Raw genomic sequence first — 20,756 nt, 5'->3', positions numbered from 1 at the left:
ACAGCGGTTCATTTGAACTTCAGAATTGCAATACATGCGATTATGTATCTAAATTTATTGGTTTTATTTTTCAAATACTAAATTACTTAGCGAAAGTCAAGTTTTCGGGACCAAAAATATTTATGAATGTATCTGTAAGTATATCATTGAAGTTGATTGATTGTGTAAAATTCTTTGGAGCTTTATCGCCTCTTTTTTTTCTAATACGATCTCAGGGCGAGTCTAAAAGTTCAATAACCGAAGTTTCTTTCTTTTCCAGATTGGTTTCATCCTCATCTGCAAAATAGAAAACAGTTTTCGTATATAAAGCAATTAAAAATGTGTAAAACAAGAAAGCACTCAAATTGGGAAAGTTGGAAACTAATATTTAAGGAATAATCAAACGTGATAACTTTAAATAATTAAAATAATCAGTACTAGAAGTAAATAAAACACATGGATTGTTTGAAAATATTATTTTGCTTTAATTTGCAGATTATATTGGCTTATACATTATGTAATTATATTCCCCCACATGCAGTTCGAAGATGTTTTTCATTGTTTTAAACAAAAATCTTTAGTATGTCTTTCTTTTTATTTAATTTAATTGGTTTGATTTGGTTATAAAAATGTTTGAAATTTCGATCAACTTTAATTTGGTCATTCATCGCGATATATGTATATGTATATATCATTTTTACATGTGTGTGTGTGTGTATATGTGCAGTTCGGAATGGATATATATGTGTATGTATATATACACATATATATATATATAATATATATATGATCCTATTAATAGGGTTTTTTCAATGGGCTTGAAATAGTAATCCAGTGGGCCTATATAAAAAATTACAAAGATGAAGCGTTTTAATTCTTCGATAGATTTAGCTTTATTATTGAGTGGAATTAATATTCTTCTTTTGCCAGTTGTTGCTTGCATTACTTATTTCCTTGTATCATTTGCAAAAATCAAAAAGAGAGGACATATAAATACATACAAATACGTAATTTTAAAGATAAACGAATGAATTCAAAAAAGACAAAACTAAAAACATAACTTACTTAGTTTCAATAAGATGAACGAAATATAACTTAAAATCGATGCGATTCTCTTGCCAATTTATTTTGCATTTATAGTTATATATATATGAATTAGGAATTATTGTGTAAAAGACTTAAATATTAACATTTGATTTATGTTTAGTATTACGCTATTGTTTAATGCATAGGTCTATTTGTTTCGATCTTTTGCTTATAAGTTTTGTGTGTGTGTGTATGTATGTTTAACTAAAATATATATTACGAACAACCCAATAAATTAAATAATTTATCATTTGTTGTATGTGTCTGTGTGTATGTGTGTTTGGGCGTGTATAATAATCGAGGCAAGCACAACACAGATAAATTAAATGACAAAAATAAACTAAAAGAATTAACTAAATTTATATTAAGTGTAGAGGCCTGATTCAAACTAAATACGAAGGAGCGTAGTTCAATATTTAAATAACAGAATTACAGATAAAATAAAATGAAGTATAAGCATAAAATAGGAACGAAGAGAACAACTGTGTAGCATCAGCAGCAAGTGTAAAAATTGGTAAGGGGTTGGGGAGGGGAGGGTGTGCAAACAACAGACCAACTGCAACAGCAAAAGCTACGTCTAACTGCGCCCTGCAACACACAAAAAGTTTTTTGGTGAAATTATTTATTTGAAACAGCCTATAAGTTTAAATTATGATAAAATAAATGATGAAGGACAAGCAAGAAAACATTTTGAGCCTATTCACATAAGCGAGATATTGCATTCAAATTAAAACATAGATAGATACAATTAGAATTATATTATAAATTTCTCAACTAATTTGGCGTCTAGTAAAATTTCGAAATACTCGGAAACTGAACTCGTCGAGCAAGAAAATTACTTATTTTTTAATTGAATTCATGAAAATGTACATCAAAAGTAGCCTCTGAATAGTGAGATATGTATATATGTATACATATATGTATATAACTGATTATGTGTGGGTGCGTGTCTGGTTATGATTAAATGCGAGCAAAGGATGAAAAAGAGGGCAACAGATTAAAAGCAAAGCCAACGAAAACAAAACAAAACAAAAGGAAAATCATAAGATTTGTGTTGGCGGTGTGTGTGTTTGTGTTAAATTGTTTACAATTTGTGTGTGTGTGTGTGTGTCTGTGTGCCTGTCTATGTATTAGCGTGGGTGTCTATGGAGCTCCGTTTGGATTCTGCGCTGAGGCAGACGCTGTGGCAGCAGCAGCGGCTGCCACTGCAGCCAGATCCAGGAGTTGAAAATGCTTTTGATCCGCAACTGCTGCGGCGAGAGACTCCAATAGACTCGCATGCATTGCAGCTGCCGGTTGGTCCCCAACTAGCAGTTGCTGTTGTTGTTGTTGCTGTAGCGTTTCAGGCGATGGCATTGCTTGCTGCTCGGGGGAATCTTTCGTGGAGTCGATGGTCGAATTATAATGCAGAGAATAGAAAGAAGAAAGAGAGAATAGAACATACATATATATAAGCATATATATATAAAGAAGGTAAATGTGTAAGAGAAAAGAGGAGCGGAGACAGAGATAGTGAGAGAATTGCACTATAAAAAACTATATATGTATGTAAATATATACGTTTATATATATTTATGGATTTGGGGCGGAAACTAAAACACATTTCTTTCAAATTGATCGAGAATTAGCTAAAAACAAAATCATTTAATTATATTTTCAAATGGGAGTACATTGTGTATTGATGACAATAAATAAATAAATACAACTTCAAAGTAAAATGAAACAATTTTGAAAATAACAAAATAACACGAAGAAATTTCTTGTACAGCTTACAATAGAAAACGTTTTAAATAAATAAATTTAAAATATTGCATTTTTTGAGCAAATAGAGTGCAAACTCTAGACTTTATGTAGTGAAGCTGTTGTGGATCCTTGACAGGACCGCACCGCCTTTATTTGTTAACGCCTTTGCTGCAAGTAATATATATGCACATAGATCAACTGAAATTCTATGTTGGGCTAACAGAACATACCGCATTTTACGACCTAAGAGTAGATTAACACGCACGTAAATTGGCATACGATTTGCCTTTCTATAAATATCTATAAGAAAATCATACATATTTATAAAAACGCCATAAATAAAATAATTAAAATCCTATTACACAAAAGTTAAATGGGAATAAAGGTACTGAAGTCAATGAGAGCAGAATGCATTTAATAGATTATGAACCCAACAGAAATAAGATCAAAACCTTTCATATTCAAGACAATAAACTATTCTACTCTTGATTAAACCCAACTATAATTCGAGCTAACAGCCACACAAAATTTCAAATGTCAATTACTATAATCCTTTCTTTTTATTTTAAACGGAACTCGAAAGCAGGTGAAAAGGCAATGGGGGAAAATTTGAGTTAAAAGCCATCGCTGGTAAGGAGTATGTGTGTGCGTGTGTGTCTGTGTTTTTGTATGTAAGTGAATATTGCCTTATGTATAAATATTAGCCTAGCCTTTTATAAATAATGGTATTTAACTAAATCTGTTAATTTTGTTTTTCAGCTACACAGATAGTTTGTCAACAAATGGATAGCTGCCTGTTGCTTTGCTTCTTATTACATAAATGGATCCAACGTACCAGTTTTTTGAGGCTGCTGAGACGAGGCGTAGCCACGTTGAACTGCGCCCGTTCCGTTCGATGTGGACGTGGCAATCGCTTGTTTAGCTGGGGGTCGCCGCTTGGCCAGCGGCATATCATCATCCGAATCACTTAAGGTTAGATCCACCTGCAGAATATGACATTAGTGCTAAGCATTATTATTATTAGGTTGTTGGTTAAACAAACTTACGGTTTCACTATTTGAAGTGGACGTGGGCTGCTCCTCGGGCATTGGAGACAGATCAGACTTCATCGGCTTGGTGTCGTCAATCAGTTCTAAGCAAACAACAATGTTAAACAACATTAAATTTAAACAAATAAATATCTACATATTCCACTTTCTAGGTATTTATCTAAATAAACATATAATAGCTAACAATGCAGGTAGTCTACTAACCAACATCATCCGATATGACCTCCACTTTAGAAACTGGCTTTGATGGCGTATCTAGTATTTGAGTCTCGCTACGTAGGCCTGGTGTACTCCACGAGCCATCCTGATGCAACTGAATCTCGGTATCATCGCTCTTTAGCAACGAGGATCCTAATACCTCTTGGAAATAGCTATTTGAATAGAAAATTGATTTAGTATTAGTATTACCAGTATATTTTGGGAATGATATTTTCGTACCCATCAATTACTAAATTATCGTAGATGGCTGGTCTATCGCACACAGGACAATTCCAGGTGGGCTTTCTCTCGTTCATTTGCAGGTAGAGGCTGGCGTCAAAGCACTGCAAGTGCGAACAGGTTGATGCGCGACACGGCAGTGACATTTTCATTTTACCCAGCGGGCAATTAAGCGACACCTTCAGCATGGTCGTGGCTATCTCGCAGTCCGCATCCTCTGTAAGCTTCTCCTTAACTGTAAAAAATCATAATTAATAAATGTATTGGCAAAGTCAATATACTTTTAGCTTACTCAGAGCACGCGTGTAATCTGCAGGCTTGACGCCCTTTGTCTTCATACGATGTAAGAGCTGTGCGGATGTCAGCTTCTTTACCAAATAGACAGCCAAGCAGTAGCTACGTGTGTAGTCTGGGCACCACTGTACCATTATTGTATTTGTTACTGTCGGCGACAATTTCACATTTGAGGTCACATTCACTGGCCGTGGTGGACGTTTTGGTTCCACGTTTGGGCGATTTGTAGGAATGACATTCTATAGTTATAAGAAGCATTGAAGCGATCAGAAAACGAGCATGATCTGGAAGCTCATTGGACAAGTGGAAAACTATTTGTCAGTTATACAAGTGAGTCAGTCTGGCTATGTCCATAAAGTACATAAAATAATGAACACGTGAAAACTTACAGGCAGCTGACATAATTTGTTGTTTACTTTGACATTGACGTTTGGCGGAAAACAATCCTCCTGCTCGCACGAAGTCTCCACGAGACAGAATCGCAGCTGCACTTGTATGGCGTGCTCCACTTTTGAACTATTACGGACATCTCGATTTGTGGCTATCTCTGTGGCCTGCTGGGGCGTCAGTGTGAAATAGAAAGGCACCTCTTGCACACGCTGTGTATTGCGCGGCACCAGGGTTGATGGCTTAATCAGTGTGCCGAGGACATCATAGAATGCCAGCTTTTTCAGACGCACATCTGGATGTATGGGCATCTGGCTGTTCATACCGTGCGTGTGAAGGAAGGGTAGCATATTGCCGGGTGCACCGCCAGCGCCGACTTGCATCTGGGCGGGATTACCGGTGCCCACCTGCGGCACCTGTGTCGGTGCACCACCAACGAGACTCGCATTATTTGGCTGCACAGCCGGCAGCTGCATGTGCGAGTACATTCTGGTTGGATCTATGTACTGCAGCGTGGGTGTTTGTTCTTGCACGGATTGAGCGTAGACTTCTTGTACCTTGGGTGCGAGTAGCTCCAAGTTAGTGCGCAGGAACGATAGGATGCGACCTTGCAGATCGGTTTTTCGTCCAGCGAAGGAAATGTTTAGAAACGATAAAATCTTTTGCAGCTCTACAACACGTAGCATCTGCACCATTTGCTCACATTCCTTTAAAACAAAAAAAAGCAGAGTAGAAAACCCCGATTAAAATGACAGTGACAGTCGAGAAGGCACGACGACGCCGAATACAACACCGCATACACAAATACACACAGTCAGCCATGCAGCTAATGGCAAAAGTGTATGTGTTATCCGTGTGTATGTGCCTTTACTAAAATACAACACATATCCCATGCGGATCTCTATATAACCGTTAAAATATATTATTTTGTCAATCACAAACAATATTTTAATCGTAACTAAACACCGGTAGGTTAATGCTTAAGCGTTTGCAAAAAAAGAGATACACCGACCGCACAGTGGACACAAAAAAATCGCATGTCACAAAATGTACATTACCTTGAACGACACGAGCGAATATAACACTTGTGGGCTTTGCCATCATTCAGTCAATCACTATTACCGATTTTTTATTACTAATTTATTGCTTAGTAACTAATGTAAACATATACTGATATTCAACACATTTGTTATTTTTAATTCCCCCGCATTTATCTTTTTAATCGCACAAATTTGTTTTGTCGGAGGAAATATGGCGGATGACAGTGTTGTAAAGCAATCGTTTTTTGTCTAGCAGCAAGCGTTTGCGTATGTTGCACTAGGGGGCGCTGAAAATGAGGCTTGCCCTGCGGTCACATTGTTTTTACTTATCAATTGTTTTATTTTTTCTTACGAAAATGCATTGTTTTTATTTGTAATTAGGTTCACTAAATGAAACACGATATGAAAAAATTACCTTGAATTTTGCCGCATCAAATGTGTTTACTGCAGTTGGCGTTGATTGCTGCGTTGTGGTAGAAGCGGCATTTTCCGCCTGAGTTTGCGAGCGGGTCTTTCGCATCACAATTGTTTGTTTACGTTTGATGTTTATTCAGCACAAAATATGTGATTTTACTGGCGCTCGACTGGAGTTCGCAATGCACTTAAATAGAAACACTTTCTCAACATATTAGAATAAAACAAATGACAAAAAGTTCCCGTAGCGTTAGCGTCTGACTTTTATTAAAGATCAGTGTGACCGTTTGACATAATAGTCAAAATAACAAAACAAATATTAGAGAAGTTACGTTAAACAGGGAGGCTATGATGCTTACGTTTTGCTCGATAGTATGGAGTTAAGGAATCGAAGTAAATTAGGAACCAATTCAAATTTGGAGCAGACGGGACTATATTTGATTGCCCATCTGGCAGCCTTATATCTTTTGAACGAGATGCCAGATTCCTTATTAACATACCGCGTTGGAAGCTTCAGTTAAAGCTGATTTTTTTTACTATAAATCAGTATACGGGAAAAGTGCGCCTGCAAAGAACAATTTTGCGAAATATTTTCGACCGGTGATTCTTTTTTAATTCAAAGAGGTTAAATAAAAATCGACCAAGGCGATCGGATGAAAATATTGCTCTCGTGACGTCCAAAATTGAGACGTCGCCAAGGAAATCCGTAAATCGCCGATTGGAATTGCCCCAAAGAGTCATCGAAGTGGCTCAAGATGATCAATATGTGAACAAAATTATATGTCTGATGAGGCTAATTTTTTATTGAATGGGACGGTAAACAAATCCTCTGAAAATCCTTAATAAATTCAAAATGTATTTCTTTACGAGGCGTTAGTGCGAAAAAGATTATTGGGCCGTTTTTCTTCCGCGCAAGTTTGATTCTTTGTTTCAAAATTATTTAATTATTGCAGTTATTCTTTGGATTTTTCTCATTTATTTTGTCATGCATTTCAAATTGTATTTGAACTATTTAAATATATGTTATTGTGTTTTTTAATTTATAAATATTTTTGTGTGTTTCAACGTTTTATATAAATATTTTTCTTAAATTGTGCTTAATTTGACTTAAGTGTACGATTTATGAAATATTCTGCTTGTTGTTTGGTGACCTCAAATTTGAGAACAATAATTGGTAAAATTTTATAGCACTACACTCTGTAAAATTTAAATATATCATTCGAGTTTAAGCTGTTTTCACTGATTGTTATTAAGTTACATTTATTTTTATTTTTTTGCTGTATTATATATAAAAAATTGTTTTAAAAATGTTGTTTCTAACTGTATGTGCGTGAGAGAACTTCGGTGAGCCTTATAATTTATAATAAGAATTTCTTTTAGTTGTGCAACAATTAAAATGCTTAATACAAATTACATGCAAAATTGTGTTTGAATATATTTTGTTTTCGGTTTTCTTTCATACTTTGTTTTTGGTGTGTGCCAACAATTGTTTCATATTTTCACGTTTTTTGTTATTTTGTAAAATGTTCAATTATAAATTATAAGTACAATACGTAAAATACATTTATTTAATATATTTAGCGATATCACCACGATTTGTTGTTATTGTGCTCTTAAAAATCATGTAACAGAAAAGTTTTTATATTCTTAAATTAATCATACTTATACATATATATATGTATGTATGTGTGTGTATATATAATATATATATATATATATATTTAATTACTTTATGCTTAATATGGTAAATGCAGTAAAAATACGCTTGCGTCTAAAAAATACACTTCCCGTTTAATCTTCTGTTCGGTTAATTATTTTCTGTTCTGTTTTTGTTTTGTGTTTCAGGTCTATGTGAAACTAATTATATATTCAAGTCTAAGATCTGTATCGTTGCTCTAAGGTGGAATCTACAAATCAATTGGCTGTAATTCAATTTTTTATTTTTTTTTTTTTTTTTTTTTTTTGCTGTAATAGGCAACAGGCGGTGCTTGGACAGCGAGGGTTAATTACTCGTATAAATGCAAAAGTTTGCCTGCTCCTATGTCCTTACAAGGTGCAGTATTCCGTTAGAATTGGTATGGATTTGAGTAACTCGTTAATATTGTGCTGCTCAAGATGTGCGACCAGTTTCTCAGCTGTCTTTAGCAGATTAATACAGTTCTCAAGGTTCTCAACAATCTCCTTGGTCATGCTATCCGACGACTTGGCTATCAGCTCGGCTAGCTTAGCGCCCACATTGCATTTGATCAGCTCATCCTGCAAACGCTGAGCCTGTTCCGCTTCTCTGCCTGACTGCGACAAGTATACCACAGAGAGTATACAGAGTGCAATCAATGCTTCGTTCTGCATGACTAGATGCTGTGCTGTTAACATGTTGACCATGGCTTCCACGGTGCCCTCATTGCTAAGAAATTCATTCAGACTGCTGCGATCATAGTCCTGCGCCAAGGGTATTTTATCGGCAATCTGTTCCGCTGGCGCATCGCCTTTACGGGGAAGCGCATAGGCAATTTTGTTGAGATACGCATGCTTAATCAACCAGGCCATCAGACGCAATGATTCACCAGTAACGCCCGCATAATCGGACGATTTGCTCCAATGCACGAGCTGTTCAATCAGCGTCTTGTTTTTCAGCAGCTCCAATGCCAGTTTCTCTGCAAAATAATAAAGTAAGTGAGCTGTTGTGGCTGTTATTCAACATCTTATGTTTAGACTTACCCTGACCATCTACGGTCATGCGCAGCGTGCCAAGCAGCTTGAATACCACCGGTGGCTGATGAATTTCCAGCATGGGCAATATGGTCTGTACCAGACCCGCCTGAATGACAGCATTCTTATTTGGCTTCGGTATGACCAGATTCCGTAAAGCACTTAGCAACGCATGCTGCAGGCGCACATCGTCCTTGACGCCATTATTCTTGGCCAGCACCTGGAGCAGTTTATTCATCGTTTGCTGTTCTACAAAGTAAATACAATGGCTGTCGGTGCGCGCAAAGTTGCCAAGAGCCAGTACACCGGTGGTTAGCAAATCAATATCCGTCGAGTCCAGCCAATCGACCATGTTCTTGAGCAGCGGCGTCGTATACAAGTAATGCATGGATTCATCTGTAAGGATTCAGTATTTTAAATTAGATGAAATATCAGCAATTAAACAACTGACACTTACCGCCCGTTAGAATGAGCACAATCAGTTCGCATGCCAGTTTCATAAGCGCGCGGGCCTCGCTGGTGCTGGCCAGCGTTTTATATTTCTCCAGCAAATTGTAGATTGTCTCGCAGAGGCCATCCTTGGCCAGGAGCAGCTTGACTTCATCGCTTTCCGCTTGATAGTGCAACAGCTCCAGGCACATCTCGGCCAGGTCGGGATTGGTGGAAGCAGCTAAGATGCGTGACAATTTAATGTTTAGGTGTGAATCAAAGTTGAGATCGGCGACATTTTCGGTAAGTATGCTGAGCAGGGGCAGCGTATTGAGCAGCAAATCCTCGTGCTGTTCCACATTGCTGGCACCTGTGTCGACAATGCGTTCCAGCTGCTGCATAATACCCAGTTCCATGGCGCGCTTGGCCAGACCCTCGCCACCCAGTAGATAATTGGAGAGCAGTCCGCCCCTAACTTTGATGAACTGCGGCGCATTCACCGCATCCTCAATTTCCGCAATGTCCAATAGCCGCAACAGCACCGCATCGCCCTCCAGCTCCAATATAAGATCCCGAGCTTCATCGTTCAAGTAGCAAATGTTGCCCAGGGCTCGGCATATTTGAATAGGCAGCTCCATGCTGCCATCGGCTGCTGGGACATGACGCAGGCATTCGAGGAAGGCGGCGATGATATCGCGTTTGGTAAACTTTTTGCGTTGCACCTCCGATTTGGTTATCTCGGCAATGCATTTCGCCGCCTCCTTGCGCACATTCGTGTCCTCGCATTGTGTCAGACGAAGAAAGCAATCGGCCAGCTCATGTTTGTCAAACAATTTGGGATCCTTTGTGGAAGAGATTTCGCTGAGAAGTGTCGTCGTTGTGTTGTCCAGGCTAACGCTTGTCGTTTTCAGCTGCTCAATGAGCTCGTCCATTTCGGCTGAAAGCAGGAGAAAAGAGCAAATCGTTTCATTAAATTTAACTGTATTAAGCATTTTCTTTTATCTATCTTCATTTATGCGTGTGTTCGAGTGGGGTATAGGATGTGTGCGTGGGCGAGACAATTGAGGCAAATTGTGGCCTATCCTTTCCATCGTTTGGCGTAACAAATTTATTGCTAACAATTTCAGTTATTGGCCACAGAGCCCGCAGAAAACAAAAGTAACTAATGCAATACCATTTATTAGCGAATTCTCAGTCCGCCGGAAATGCTTTAAGCGTGTTGCCCATTAAATACTCATTTTCTTTACAGATAGAGAGAGCGAGAGCGAAAGATTGAAAGCTTGAGAATTGCTTTAGGCAACAGACAAACAGTCAATTTGCATAAATTCTCCAGCAGCACAGCTGGCAAACGAAAACAATGCCAAAAAAAAGGGAGAAATTTAAGTGATAAATAGCATAACGAATTTAAAATGCTCTGCAAATAATCGTAGGGGAGGGTAACAGTCAAATATACAAGAATTTTATGCATATAAAAGAAGGGCTGAAACCTTTATTTGTATTCCTGAGAATTGCAGAGGAGGACTATAATAATATACCTTAATTTTAGACATACAGTCACAGAGGTGCAAGAGATGTAAATATAAAACGAATGCTAATTTATGCAATTACGAATCACCGAGAAGAGTAGCTTCTCCCAATTCATTTTATTATGACTAAAAAAAATGTAATTTACGCGTGATTTAACACATTTTTCGATTTCAATTATACAATTCTGATCTTTGAATTATTAATTATTTTATTTCAAGAAAATTGGATGTTCAAATGAAGTCAGAAAACTAAGCTCTCATGCTTCGGTTGCCTTGAAGTGCCTTTTGGAACACATTTCTAATGCTTGCTCTGTAGCTTTCAGTGTCATTTCCCGGCTTTCCAGCTCATAAACCTCGGCATCTACACATTGACTTCACAGAAAGTAAATCCCCTTCAAGGAATTAACAGCAGTGCCCAATTGAGGGAGCAGTAAGGCACATGCTGCTCTCAACAAGTGATTATCCCTTGGACCAAGCTAGAGCAATGCACACAGAGCAAAAAAAAGGAAGAATAAAAACAAACAAACAAACACATGGCTGAAAACCCCGCCTAATGCTATTCTGATAAGCTTTTTTCCATCCCATCCAAGCGAAGCGAAGGGCAAGGGTCACACTGCGAGCCGAGCCGTAGTCGAGCTGAAAATGTTTCAACAACAACAACAACAACAATGTCAACTACATAAAAATGGGCGACAACAACCTCTACTTGCAGTGGCAGCACTCCGAAAGGGCATTCAGCGAGCTTTGTGGAGCATAAATAATGAATAAAAAAGTTGGATAAAACAGTGAATGTGGAGGCAGTATAGACGTGCCGGGCAAGCATACCAAGAAGATATCCTGTATATTTATTATAGAAATTGATTTATATGTAAAATACTTATATATATTTATATAGATATAAAGTTGATGACTCTTTAATGCTCATATAACAGAGAAATTATCCTATAAATTAAAGATAGAATTGAGAGTATGTTTAACAAGTATATATCCTATATACAACATTTAATTATGGTTTTATGTACATATATAATTTTAGATATTTTTTTTAATGCAGACAATTATATAGATTGTAGATTGTAATTTTATTTGGACTGCGAATTGCATGTACCAATATTTCTATTCAATAAAATAAAATATCCATTTGGTATACCTAGTTTCTAGTGCTTAAAGTTACCAAATTAATGGAGCATAGGGAATGCTCTTGACTGTAAATGTTTGCGTTGTTGCCACCTTCTGCGTCAGTTACGTGCAATACGCCCGGCTAGTGATCCATTTCGGCTGGCATACAAAAAAGAGCACACTTCAAGTGCTGCACAAGCATGTGGCATAGAAATTGTGGCGACTGTTGTTTTTGGCGGGGGCGGGGTGGCTGGGGGCCGTTATTTGCCACACACATAGAAAAATGTGTTAGCCTTTATATGCAGCCCAATAAACTGAATGCGGCGCATTGAGAGAAATTGTTGCATTGCAATTGCAATTGCAATTGCATTTGGACAGTTGCCACCGTTTCGAGTGACAGACGTGATGCAAGCAGGTGCAGCAGGCAGCACTTCCGCCTGGCTGGAAGCCCTGCCCCCGACTCTGACTGCGCTTGACTGCTTTTATGTGGCTGAAAGTTTGTGTTGTTGTTGCCGTTTGTCTGGCTCCTTTTGCGTGCCTTGATGTTGCTGTGACTGGTACCCGTTGGCATTCACTATTCACGACTACTATTCACTCACTGTTCAGTTATTCAGAGCACGCCTCCAAGTTCGTTAGCTTTTCTGCCTTGGGTGGAACAATTGTGGGCAATTGCTTTGGAGCTATCTCCCATTATTATTTTGTTTTTTTTTGCCTGTTTACTTTGCATTTTCGTGCCAATCGGAACAAAAAACTGGGTTAGACGTAACACAGGACAATAAATTGGGCAACCATAGAAACCGCATCATTAAATTATAATCGATTCCCATTTGTCACTTCTTGTTCTTTTCTTTTAGCTAACTCTTGAGATCTCTCTGCTCAATATTTAATGCCATCAGCACACAGCTGCGACCTTACAAAATAAACTTTTACATTAATTATTCAATAGGCAACACGTTTTTGGCGTAATGAGATGAGAGACAGGTGTGTACGCATAAATGAAAGATGAGAAATGGTTGTGTGTGAAATACTTGGAAAACACATATAATAAAGCCATACTCAAAAGCACAAACAAGCTGTAAAGTTTGCATAAACTTAGAACCAAATGATGCTCATCTAAAAATAAGTCATTTTAGTCATTATGATAAGGACTATATGAAAAACTTGAGTAAACAGAATGGAAGAGGAGGAAGTACAAAGATATTATAAATATACACAGAGTTGAAATTATACATCGATAACATTTTTAAAATACAAAATTTATTAATTTAATATCGTTATATATGAAATTATAGATATATATACAAATACTTATACATATATATATATAACTATATATAAATCGATATGAAATGATTCATATATAGGAAAGTTTATAAACACAATAAAATTTGGTTGATGTTTCCCGATTTGGTGCCAAGACAGATTTGGGTATTTGAATTTTTGAATTTAATTGCTGGTCCTAGAACTCATTTGAAAATCCTTCATTACTGTGATCCAACAGCTTATACTTCTCTTGATCCACCTGAACGAGGGCGTGGCAGGCGGGTGTAGGCATCTTCAAAGCGTGCTCATGCAAATTGCGATTGTTGATATGTCGAGCGCGTTGCAGCAGCTTGTTACCTGTTTGAATAAAAGATATCCAAATATATACATATATATACATATACATATGTACATATCTATGGATCGATGGCAACTCACGTAGCTTGCGTTCCTGTTTGCAGTTATGTTTGAGCTCATTTAAATAGATTTCATCGATCTCCTGCTCTAAGAGCTCCAGCTGCTTTGGCGTTTGGCTCCCCGCCCATTCGGGAGTTACAAAGTAGGGTATACGGCTAAGCCGGCTTGTCATGCGAACAGTGTGACTGCTGCAATGGATCAGAGCATATATTAGCTGTGATCCATATATGGATATGTTCCTTCCCGACTTACCTGGTGGGTGAAAAGCTGTAGTTAGGTGCTGTTGCCAGGTAGTGTAGAGTGATTATGATAAAAACTAATGCGGCGACTAGTCCAATGACAAGTTGTTCGGTCTGATAGAGGCTCTGGCGCTGGGGCACACGCTGATTTGCAGGCTGATAGCTGCGACGTGGCTGCACTTGCTCCGCCTCAGCCGCCGCCTCCTCCTCCTCTTCCTCTTTCTGTAGCTTAGCGAACCGCTGCCGGCAGGTGTCCTGTCCGTCATCGTGCTTGTTTGCCGGATGAGTATTTTTACTGACAAGACCATCGCCGACAGCTGTTAGCAAATTGTACTCAATGCGCCGCTGATTATCGGTCAATATGTCCGCTGCCTCGTTGATGCGTCGAAAGGCAATCTCAGCGCCAGGAGCACGATTCTTGTCAGGATGCAGACGCAGTGCGAGACGCTTATAGGCACGCTTCACCTCCGAGTAGGTGGCATGGTGTGAAATGCGCAGCACCTCATAGTGGTTTCGACAGCGAAGCACCTTCTGCACCACATCGAGCATGTGCACACTGAAGCTATGGGGCAGCGCAGTCGATTTGTAAGTAGGTCCAATAAGTTGTTCTGGATCCTCGCATTTCAGACGCAGCCGTGCCACAATGTTTTTTAGCTCCAGCAGTGCTGTAGTCTCCTCATGGCTGTTACTGCAGTGCTCCAAGCCCTTATTGATCACTTCCATGGCCATTGAGTAGTTACCCAGAATTACTTCAGCCACAGCTTCTGTTAGCCAGTGCAGATCAGGCTGCACATCCGAGTCCTGCGCTGCATAGTCTCTACATTTTCCAGCAGCTTGTGTAATCAAAAATTTTGGTTTGATATACATAACTGCAGTTCAGCTAAGCTTAAAACAATTAATTTTGTATAGGCTGCAATGAATTTAAGCACAAGCTCAATTCACAATGATCTGTGTCTAACTAATCTATTTCCATTGAAATTTCGGTTTCTCCCTTTTTGTTTGACACATGACACGAAAATGTTTTGTTTTAGCACAAGTGAAGCATTTTTCTACATGTATCCACACAGTTTACAAGGGATATTGTGGATCTTATAGTTATCTAAGCATATGCTGAGAAGCGCGACTTTAAAAAGATTATCTGGCTTCTACTTGAACATAATCGAAGAGGAACCAATTGAGTAGTTGTACATACTATATATCTGCATTCTCCATATGAAGAAAAAATCATAAAGGCCACCAGAAGTAAGTAAATAGCACAATACATATAACTTAAACATATTTATTAAATCAATACAACAAAATATAATATGATAATAAAATGGGTCACACTTTCAAAAAATAATAATTTATTCATTATGAAATAAAGTAATTATATGCACACAATATTTAGTATAGCTTAAAGCTGTTATAATTCAACCCTTGACCTTATTCAATTTAACCTTTCACATTTCAATTTAAAGCTCTTTGGCAAAATTTGGCCTAAATAAAGCAAAAGCTGGCTGGTTGAGGATTGGCCAACTAAATGACAGCTGACAGCGTTTGCAATCCCAAAGTGCGCTTCAAACTTTTCACTTCGGCCTTCACAGCTCAGTTTTGTCCTTCGTTTGTAACTCAAAACTTGAGTTAATTGAAATTAATTTCTATGCCAGCTTGAATGGGGGAAGCAACTTAATTAAAATAGCGAGCATTGCTCGCGTACCACGCCCGCCCCCCGTTTCACTCTGCCCAGCAGTCAAGGCCATTAAGCACAGACCAAAATCTTATTAGCAGTAAAGAAAACAGAAGACGTAGAGGAAGAAAAATCACAAGTCGAAACAGTTACAAAAGCAGCCCCAAAAACTAGAAAGAAAAAAATCATCATAGCTAATCTGGCCCTAAGCTGCGTGAAACGAATGAAAAGCCCGAAAATAATAATAACAATAAAGAAAGAAAAAGGAATAACGTAGGGAAAACGCAGATGCAAAATTTGAGCACAGGGTGCTTTTTTTTTCGAGCAAACGATATGCCTTATCAGTGTGCCCAGACGCTATGATGGGTCGCCGGTTGCTGCGAGACACAAAGGACCAATTAAAATCTAAAGTGAGTTTAAGGGGGGGCCCCAGCTGCGGTAACAGCAGCAGTTAGTCAAACGGGGGGTTGTACACAAATTTGCGCTGGCACGTACAAGTTACGTATATGTATATGTATGTGAATGTGTATGTTTGTTGTTGTTATGCCCCAGGGGGGTTGCATGTTGTTGGTAATGCCGGTAAAGCTGGCACCTCATGTGACCGTCACACAGCGGCATATTCATTTATTAATGGGTGTCCCTCACTAGCATGGGTGAGTACTTGTTTCTGCTGAAAGGTGGTTGCTGTTTAAATGGAATGATGTTGATTGGATTGGGTAGACGAGTAGAAAACATAAAGACGATCGACAACGCTTGCGAAACCAATATACATACATAAATATAAATTCTTATTGGATTGCTATTGCTTGGCTACTCAACCGTAAATCTGCTTTGATTTCCATGACACATAGCAAATGTAGAAATTTATCCGATCATTACTTTACTTAGCCTCAATCAATTAAAATTGATCAACTCAATTCTGTTTATCTTTCATGCACGATTATTATAGAAATTCTAAGGCGATCACTGAGTGTGACCAGGTCTAGCTTAGAGATTTAAGCGGGCATAGTACACTGCAAAATAAAACAACAACTGCTAAGACCGTAAATATTGATTTTTCACACATGACTCCCCGGGGAAAAGGCGGCAGCACCTCTCTTTCCCCCAACCCAATATACACTTCTCACAGCCAAAGCAGCAGCCTTTCCAACCGGCAGACAGACAGACACTTGAGGCACCTGGTCTCTACACCTCGTATCTGTTCTGCATTCTGCGGCAGTTCGTAAAATTTATAAAGAGGCAGAACATAAAATGTAGACATTGCCACACACACAAATGTACACACATAATTATATATATATACGTATATATATACACATATCCAGACTCACACAATGATACGCATGAGTTGCATTTGTTTATGCTAAGAGGTGCATTAAACGTGCAGCTGAAATGAGTGTAGTTGCTGGTGCTGGGACCATAAAACTCGAGCATAATTTTATTTCTATTTCTAATTGTTATTATTACTCACTGGCCATGTTGCTCTTGTTGTTTGTGTTGTTGCCTTATGCCGTAGCTTCTTCTTAGTTTAGCCGCCTTTTCCTTGACTATTTTGCCTTTTGTTTATTTTGACGCTGTATTAACTCTCTTATTGGTAGATACAAAATGAAATTGGGCTCATCAAAGAACTGAACACATTTCACAGCATTTGTATTTATGTATATCTGCCCGCACAATGCACACCAGCAATAACTGCGCTTTGCACTTTATATCACTAATTTTTATATATTATAAGCACTTTTTTGTTGTATCAAAGAGATGTTTCGCGAAATGACAACAAGACGCAAAGAAAACTCGACTGCAACTGAAACAAGCTGGCTGCGTTTATGGTATCGATACTATTATACGCTATCGATAGTCGCCAGTATGACCAAGTATGCCACCAGCTGTTGTCAACATAAGAGTAAAAGAGACAACTCTATTACGCCACTAGCAGAGTTGCCAGGCCGCGTGCTCTGTACACAACAATTGTTTATTATTTGGGAAGTTGAGCAGAATTTATGAATAACAAATCGTATAATTAGCGACAAAATATTAATCGAGCTGCGACTTAAATTCCACAGACGATTTCTACTAGGTGTCCATCTAATTAACTTAAAAGAAGTAAACGCGTAGACGTGACAACACCGCACTAGTTGGACATCAAATAAATCAGTTTCGGTTTAGCCAACTGCTAAGGCGCTGTAGCCAATATTTAGACTTGGTTTAACACAATTTACGCGGTGCGTGACTGTCACATAAAAGCTTATAAAATTGGCAAAATAAGTAAGCATAGCAATAAGATGCCGCCAGCGTCTGCGGTTAACAATAACAATGCGGCCGCACAAGCGGCAGCTGCAGAGCGTGCAGAAAAGCTGCGAGGGTCACTTAAAGGCTTCATACTAGCCGAGAGACAACGTAGACAAGAGGGTAAGTCAAATTAACTTTTTCTAAAAGCACAGTAAGTTTAATATATTCGCATGCAGAGTACGAAAGACAGTGTGAGGAGCTGCGCCTGCGACGGGAGCAAGAGGCTCGTGAGCGTGAGAACAATTTATCTCTCGAAGATACACGTGGACAAATTAGTCGACTGGATGAACAGCTTGCCGATTTGCATCAGAAAAAGCATGAGCTGGTTGTACAGCTGAAGAAAGTTCTAAACGATGACGAAACACGTAAAAAGCAGGCGAAAGAAAATGAATTATTTGCAATGCAGCAGGAAGCTGCCGCCACTGCAGCCAGAGCTCAGGTATTTCTGCCACCTGGTCGCTTACATCATCAGCTGCCGCTGCTGCAGAAGGTCAGTAACCTCTATATACATTACCAAGCATTATATAAACTATAAATGTTTTTGTTTAGCAACCGCCACCCCCTGGGAGCCAGTCAACAACTGTGAAACGCGGTCGCAGCCCCTCGCCTCCCAGCCAACAGCATCAGGCGTACTACAAGAGCCCCGCTAACTACGCAACACAACAAACACAGAGTAAGGGCTACCGTTCCAAACAGAGGCCTTGTCACTACTCCACTCCACTAATCTACATATGTAGTCTTTTTCACGTTTTGAGCAACCCTTTCTAACTCACACAGACACACTTAATTTACGTCTTCATTTCGTTATTTGTTTACAATTCGTTTCGCAGAACACGATGACTTCCGTCGTGGCGCGGATTATGCTAAAATGTCATGGAACAGTAAGAACATTAATCGTTACTCTTTAAGTAGTTCATCTAAAACCGTCTAAGTTGATCTTGTAAAATGTTTGACCACCAACTAAATTTTTCACTTTCCCTGTTTTTGTTTTGCAGAATCTACGGCACAGTATCCAAGTACAGGCACTCTATTCTATCAAACTTCGACGACCACAACGACCACACAGCATCAAGCAGACGCTCGTCTTCAGTCCATATACAACTATGGCTTGCCTCTTCGGCCTCCATATCATGTTGAGCTCCAACCAGGACCCAGCGCAACGGTCAGCAAAGCTCCTGGCTCACAATCACCATCGCCAAAAGCACAACCGATGCAGGTGCTTCACATCAACTTGGATCAACCGCCCATTTCGCAGTCAGACCTGGTGCAGGTACAAGCGGGAGCTAGCAGTCTATCCGTGCAAACGTCCAATAAGCCGCAGGTGACCATGGAGAAGCTACCGGATCGCTATCACATAGAAGTGAAGCATGATGGTTCGTCACAGGGTCATGTGCCTCCTCCACCGCATTTATTGTCAGAGGGTGGCGTCATCTATAAGCCACTTCTCGGCGAGCTATCGCTGCATCCAAATGTATTGCAAATCAGCAGCAGTGCAGCACAGGTGAGATCTGGTGAACATACCACATTTTCCTAGCCATGCCTAATTTTTTTCTTTCATTTATGCAGAATGCCAAGGCCACGGGTAGCATTACGCAGGGATATGCGCCCGGCCGAGGCGCCAGTCCCTATGATCAACAATTGGCCAGGCAGCAATTGTCCATGCTGCCCGGTCAGCCGGGTTCGGGCGCAAGTGCCGGACAGTCACCGCACGGCCAACAGATACAGTACACGCGACGCTTATATTGATTCCATATTTATGTAAATCTGCAAAGCCCACTCATAATTTTACGATTTTAACTGTTTACGACTAAGCTGCATTGCAGCCGCACAGAATAAAGCACACAACTATGGCGTCCCTATTTTCCAATTAATGTGGTTTTAATTCGTTAATCGTTTTACTTTCATTCTCTGTCTACAGTAAAGCATGCTGGTGAAAGGCCAGCGCATACGTAAGCTGTGACATGTGGTCTTTATTTAAGTAACCAGTTATGTGAACCGGTTTTGAGGTGTGAAAAATTAAAGAGCTGCTAAAAAGTAACCAAATCAATTGATCACTGTACTTTCCATAGAGAATATATAAATATGGGATATTTTAGAGTATATACAGTGTATATACTCTATAACAACTATACCATTGTAAAGAACACGTAAATAACAAATTTAATTATGACGTCAACTTACTGTAAATAATCATTCAAAACTGTAAGTTATTGCAATATTGTGGCTATATATACATAACGGCAGAAGATATACTCTGGCATACATTGAATGATCGTCTTCTTACAGAGATTACTATAGATAATCATGCATGTCCGTGTTTTGTTTACTCTCTCAACTTGTTTGTCCAGCTGTCGAATGCTAGCGGAAATAATTTAGTATTTATGCCTGAAAAGCTTCTTGGGGAGGGGCTAAGCAATTTGCCTATTAAGCGACAGCTAAAATTACTTTCATTTGACGTAAGCGTGTTATTCCACTGGGAAATCTAGACTAAGACTAAGCGAGGAAAACTAGCATGAGGTGTTTACATCTTTGAAAACTTAAGAAATGAATTCTACGACAAATTTAAATGAATGAATGAATCATGTATGTAAATAGATTTTGTTTTATAATTTATATTTGTATATGTATGTATGTATGTATGTGTATGTGAGGTCGCAGCATGGAAA

The 20,756-nt window shown here is 38.9% G+C and overlaps 4 protein-coding genes across 13 annotated transcripts; 1 reads left to right on the top strand and 3 right to left on the bottom strand.

The window, feature by feature from the left end:
* Positions 1–7: 7 nt before the first annotated feature.
* Su(var)2-10 (E3 SUMO-protein ligase Su(var)2-10) lies at positions 8–6,740 on the bottom strand. Of its 8 annotated transcripts, XM_018103646.3 has the most exons (9): positions 6,432–6,740; positions 4,979–5,683; positions 4,588–4,828; positions 4,296–4,530; positions 4,062–4,228; positions 3,855–3,940; positions 3,644–3,791; positions 3,039–3,108; positions 2,690–2,976 (listed from the first exon to the last, which is right to left on the bottom strand). In XM_018103646.3, exons 1-9 carry the CDS (start codon positions 6,534–6,536, stop codon positions 2,958–2,960), a joined length of 1,776 nt encoding a protein of 591 aa, XP_017959135.1. In that variant the 5' UTR covers positions 6,537–6,740; the 3' UTR covers positions 2,690–2,957. The 8 variants fall into 8 exon arrangements, with proteins under 8 accessions (XP_017959136.1, XP_089118100.1, XP_017959132.1 ...); XM_018103647.3 differs by lacking the exons at positions 2,690–2,976; positions 3,039–3,108 and adding an exon at positions 8–276; XM_089261974.1 differs by lacking the exons at positions 2,690–2,976; positions 3,039–3,108 and adding an exon at positions 441–819.
* A 1,100-nt stretch (positions 6,741–7,840) lies between these two features.
* On the bottom strand, positions 7,841–17,514 carry vimar (visceral mesodermal armadillo-repeats). Its single transcript, XM_018103649.3, has 4 exons — positions 17,273–17,514; positions 9,597–10,505; positions 9,149–9,535; positions 7,841–9,084 (listed from the first exon to the last, which is right to left on the bottom strand). The coding sequence occupies exons 1-4, from the start codon at positions 17,277–17,279 to the stop codon at positions 8,477–8,479; spliced, it is 1,911 nt and encodes a 636-aa protein (XP_017959138.1). The 5' UTR covers positions 17,280–17,514; the 3' UTR covers positions 7,841–8,476.
* Positions 13,454–17,460, bottom strand: LOC108653287 (dnaJ homolog subfamily B member 1). Of its 2 annotated transcripts, XM_089261975.1 has the most exons (4): positions 17,273–17,460; positions 14,146–14,965; positions 13,915–14,081; positions 13,454–13,833 (listed from the first exon to the last, which is right to left on the bottom strand). In XM_089261975.1, the coding sequence occupies exons 1-4, from the start codon at positions 17,277–17,279 to the stop codon at positions 13,673–13,675; spliced, it is 1,155 nt and encodes a 384-aa protein (XP_089118101.1). In that variant the 5' UTR covers positions 17,280–17,460; the 3' UTR covers positions 13,454–13,672. The 2 variants fall into 2 exon arrangements, with proteins under 2 accessions (XP_089118101.1, XP_017959150.1); XM_018103661.3 differs by lacking the exon at positions 17,273–17,460 and having other exon boundaries at positions 14,146–15,161.
* A 224-nt stretch (positions 17,515–17,738) lies between the features above and the next one.
* On the top strand, positions 17,739–19,957 carry LOC108653284 (uncharacterized). 2 transcript variants are annotated; one of them, XM_018103654.3, is made up of 6 exons: positions 17,739–18,210; positions 18,267–18,580; positions 18,640–18,763; positions 18,921–18,971; positions 19,086–19,591; positions 19,657–19,957. In XM_018103654.3, exons 1-6 carry the CDS (start codon positions 18,084–18,086, stop codon positions 19,834–19,836), a joined length of 1,302 nt encoding a protein of 433 aa, XP_017959143.1. In that variant the 5' UTR covers positions 17,739–18,083; the 3' UTR covers positions 19,837–19,957. The 2 variants fall into 2 exon arrangements, with proteins under 2 accessions (XP_017959143.1, XP_017959145.1); XM_018103656.3 differs by lacking the exon at positions 18,921–18,971 and having other exon boundaries at positions 17,743–18,210.
* The last annotated feature ends 799 nt before the right edge of the window (positions 19,958–20,756 follow it).

This window comes from Drosophila navojoa, chromosome 5 (genome assembly GCF_054131105.1).
Source record: "Drosophila navojoa isolate 15081-1374.11 chromosome 5, UAZ_NAV_1.0, whole genome shotgun sequence".
Classification (NCBI taxonomy): domain Eukaryota; kingdom Metazoa; phylum Arthropoda; class Insecta; order Diptera; family Drosophilidae; genus Drosophila; species Drosophila navojoa.
Note: the sequence above shows the minus strand (reverse complement) of the source record. Positions and strands in the feature narration are given on the sequence as shown.

Coding starts and splice junctions, on each gene's coding strand:
- LOC108653287 (XM_018103661.3), bottom strand. CDS start 14,999: ATGTATATCAAACCAAAATTTTTGATTACACAAGCTGCTGGAAAATGT. Junction 14,082..14,145: donor TACAGCTTTTCACCCACCAG/GTAAGTCGGGAA, acceptor GATCCATTGCAG/CAGTCACACTGTTCGCATGA. Junction 13,834..13,914: donor CAAACAGGAACGCAAGCTAC/GTGAGTTGCCAT, acceptor TTATTCAAACAG/GTAACAAGCTGCTGCAACGC.
- vimar (XM_018103649.3), bottom strand. Junction 9,536..9,596: donor TGTGCTCATTCTAACGGGCG/GTAAGTGTCAGT, acceptor GAATCCTTACAG/ATGAATCCATGCATTACTTG. Junction 9,085..9,148: donor CATGACCGTAGATGGTCAGG/GTAAGTCTAAAC, acceptor ATTATTTTGCAG/AGAAACTGGCATTGGAGCTG.
- LOC108653284 (XM_018103654.3), top strand. CDS start 18,084: ATGCCGCCAGCGTCTGCGGTTAACAATAACAATGCGGCCGCACAAGCG. Junction 18,211..18,266: donor GAGACAACGTAGACAAGAGG/GTAAGTCAAATT, acceptor ATTCGCATGCAG/AGTACGAAAGACAGTGTGAG. Junction 18,764..18,920: donor CGCAACACAACAAACACAGA/GTAAGGGCTACC, acceptor TTCGTTTCGCAG/AACACGATGACTTCCGTCGT.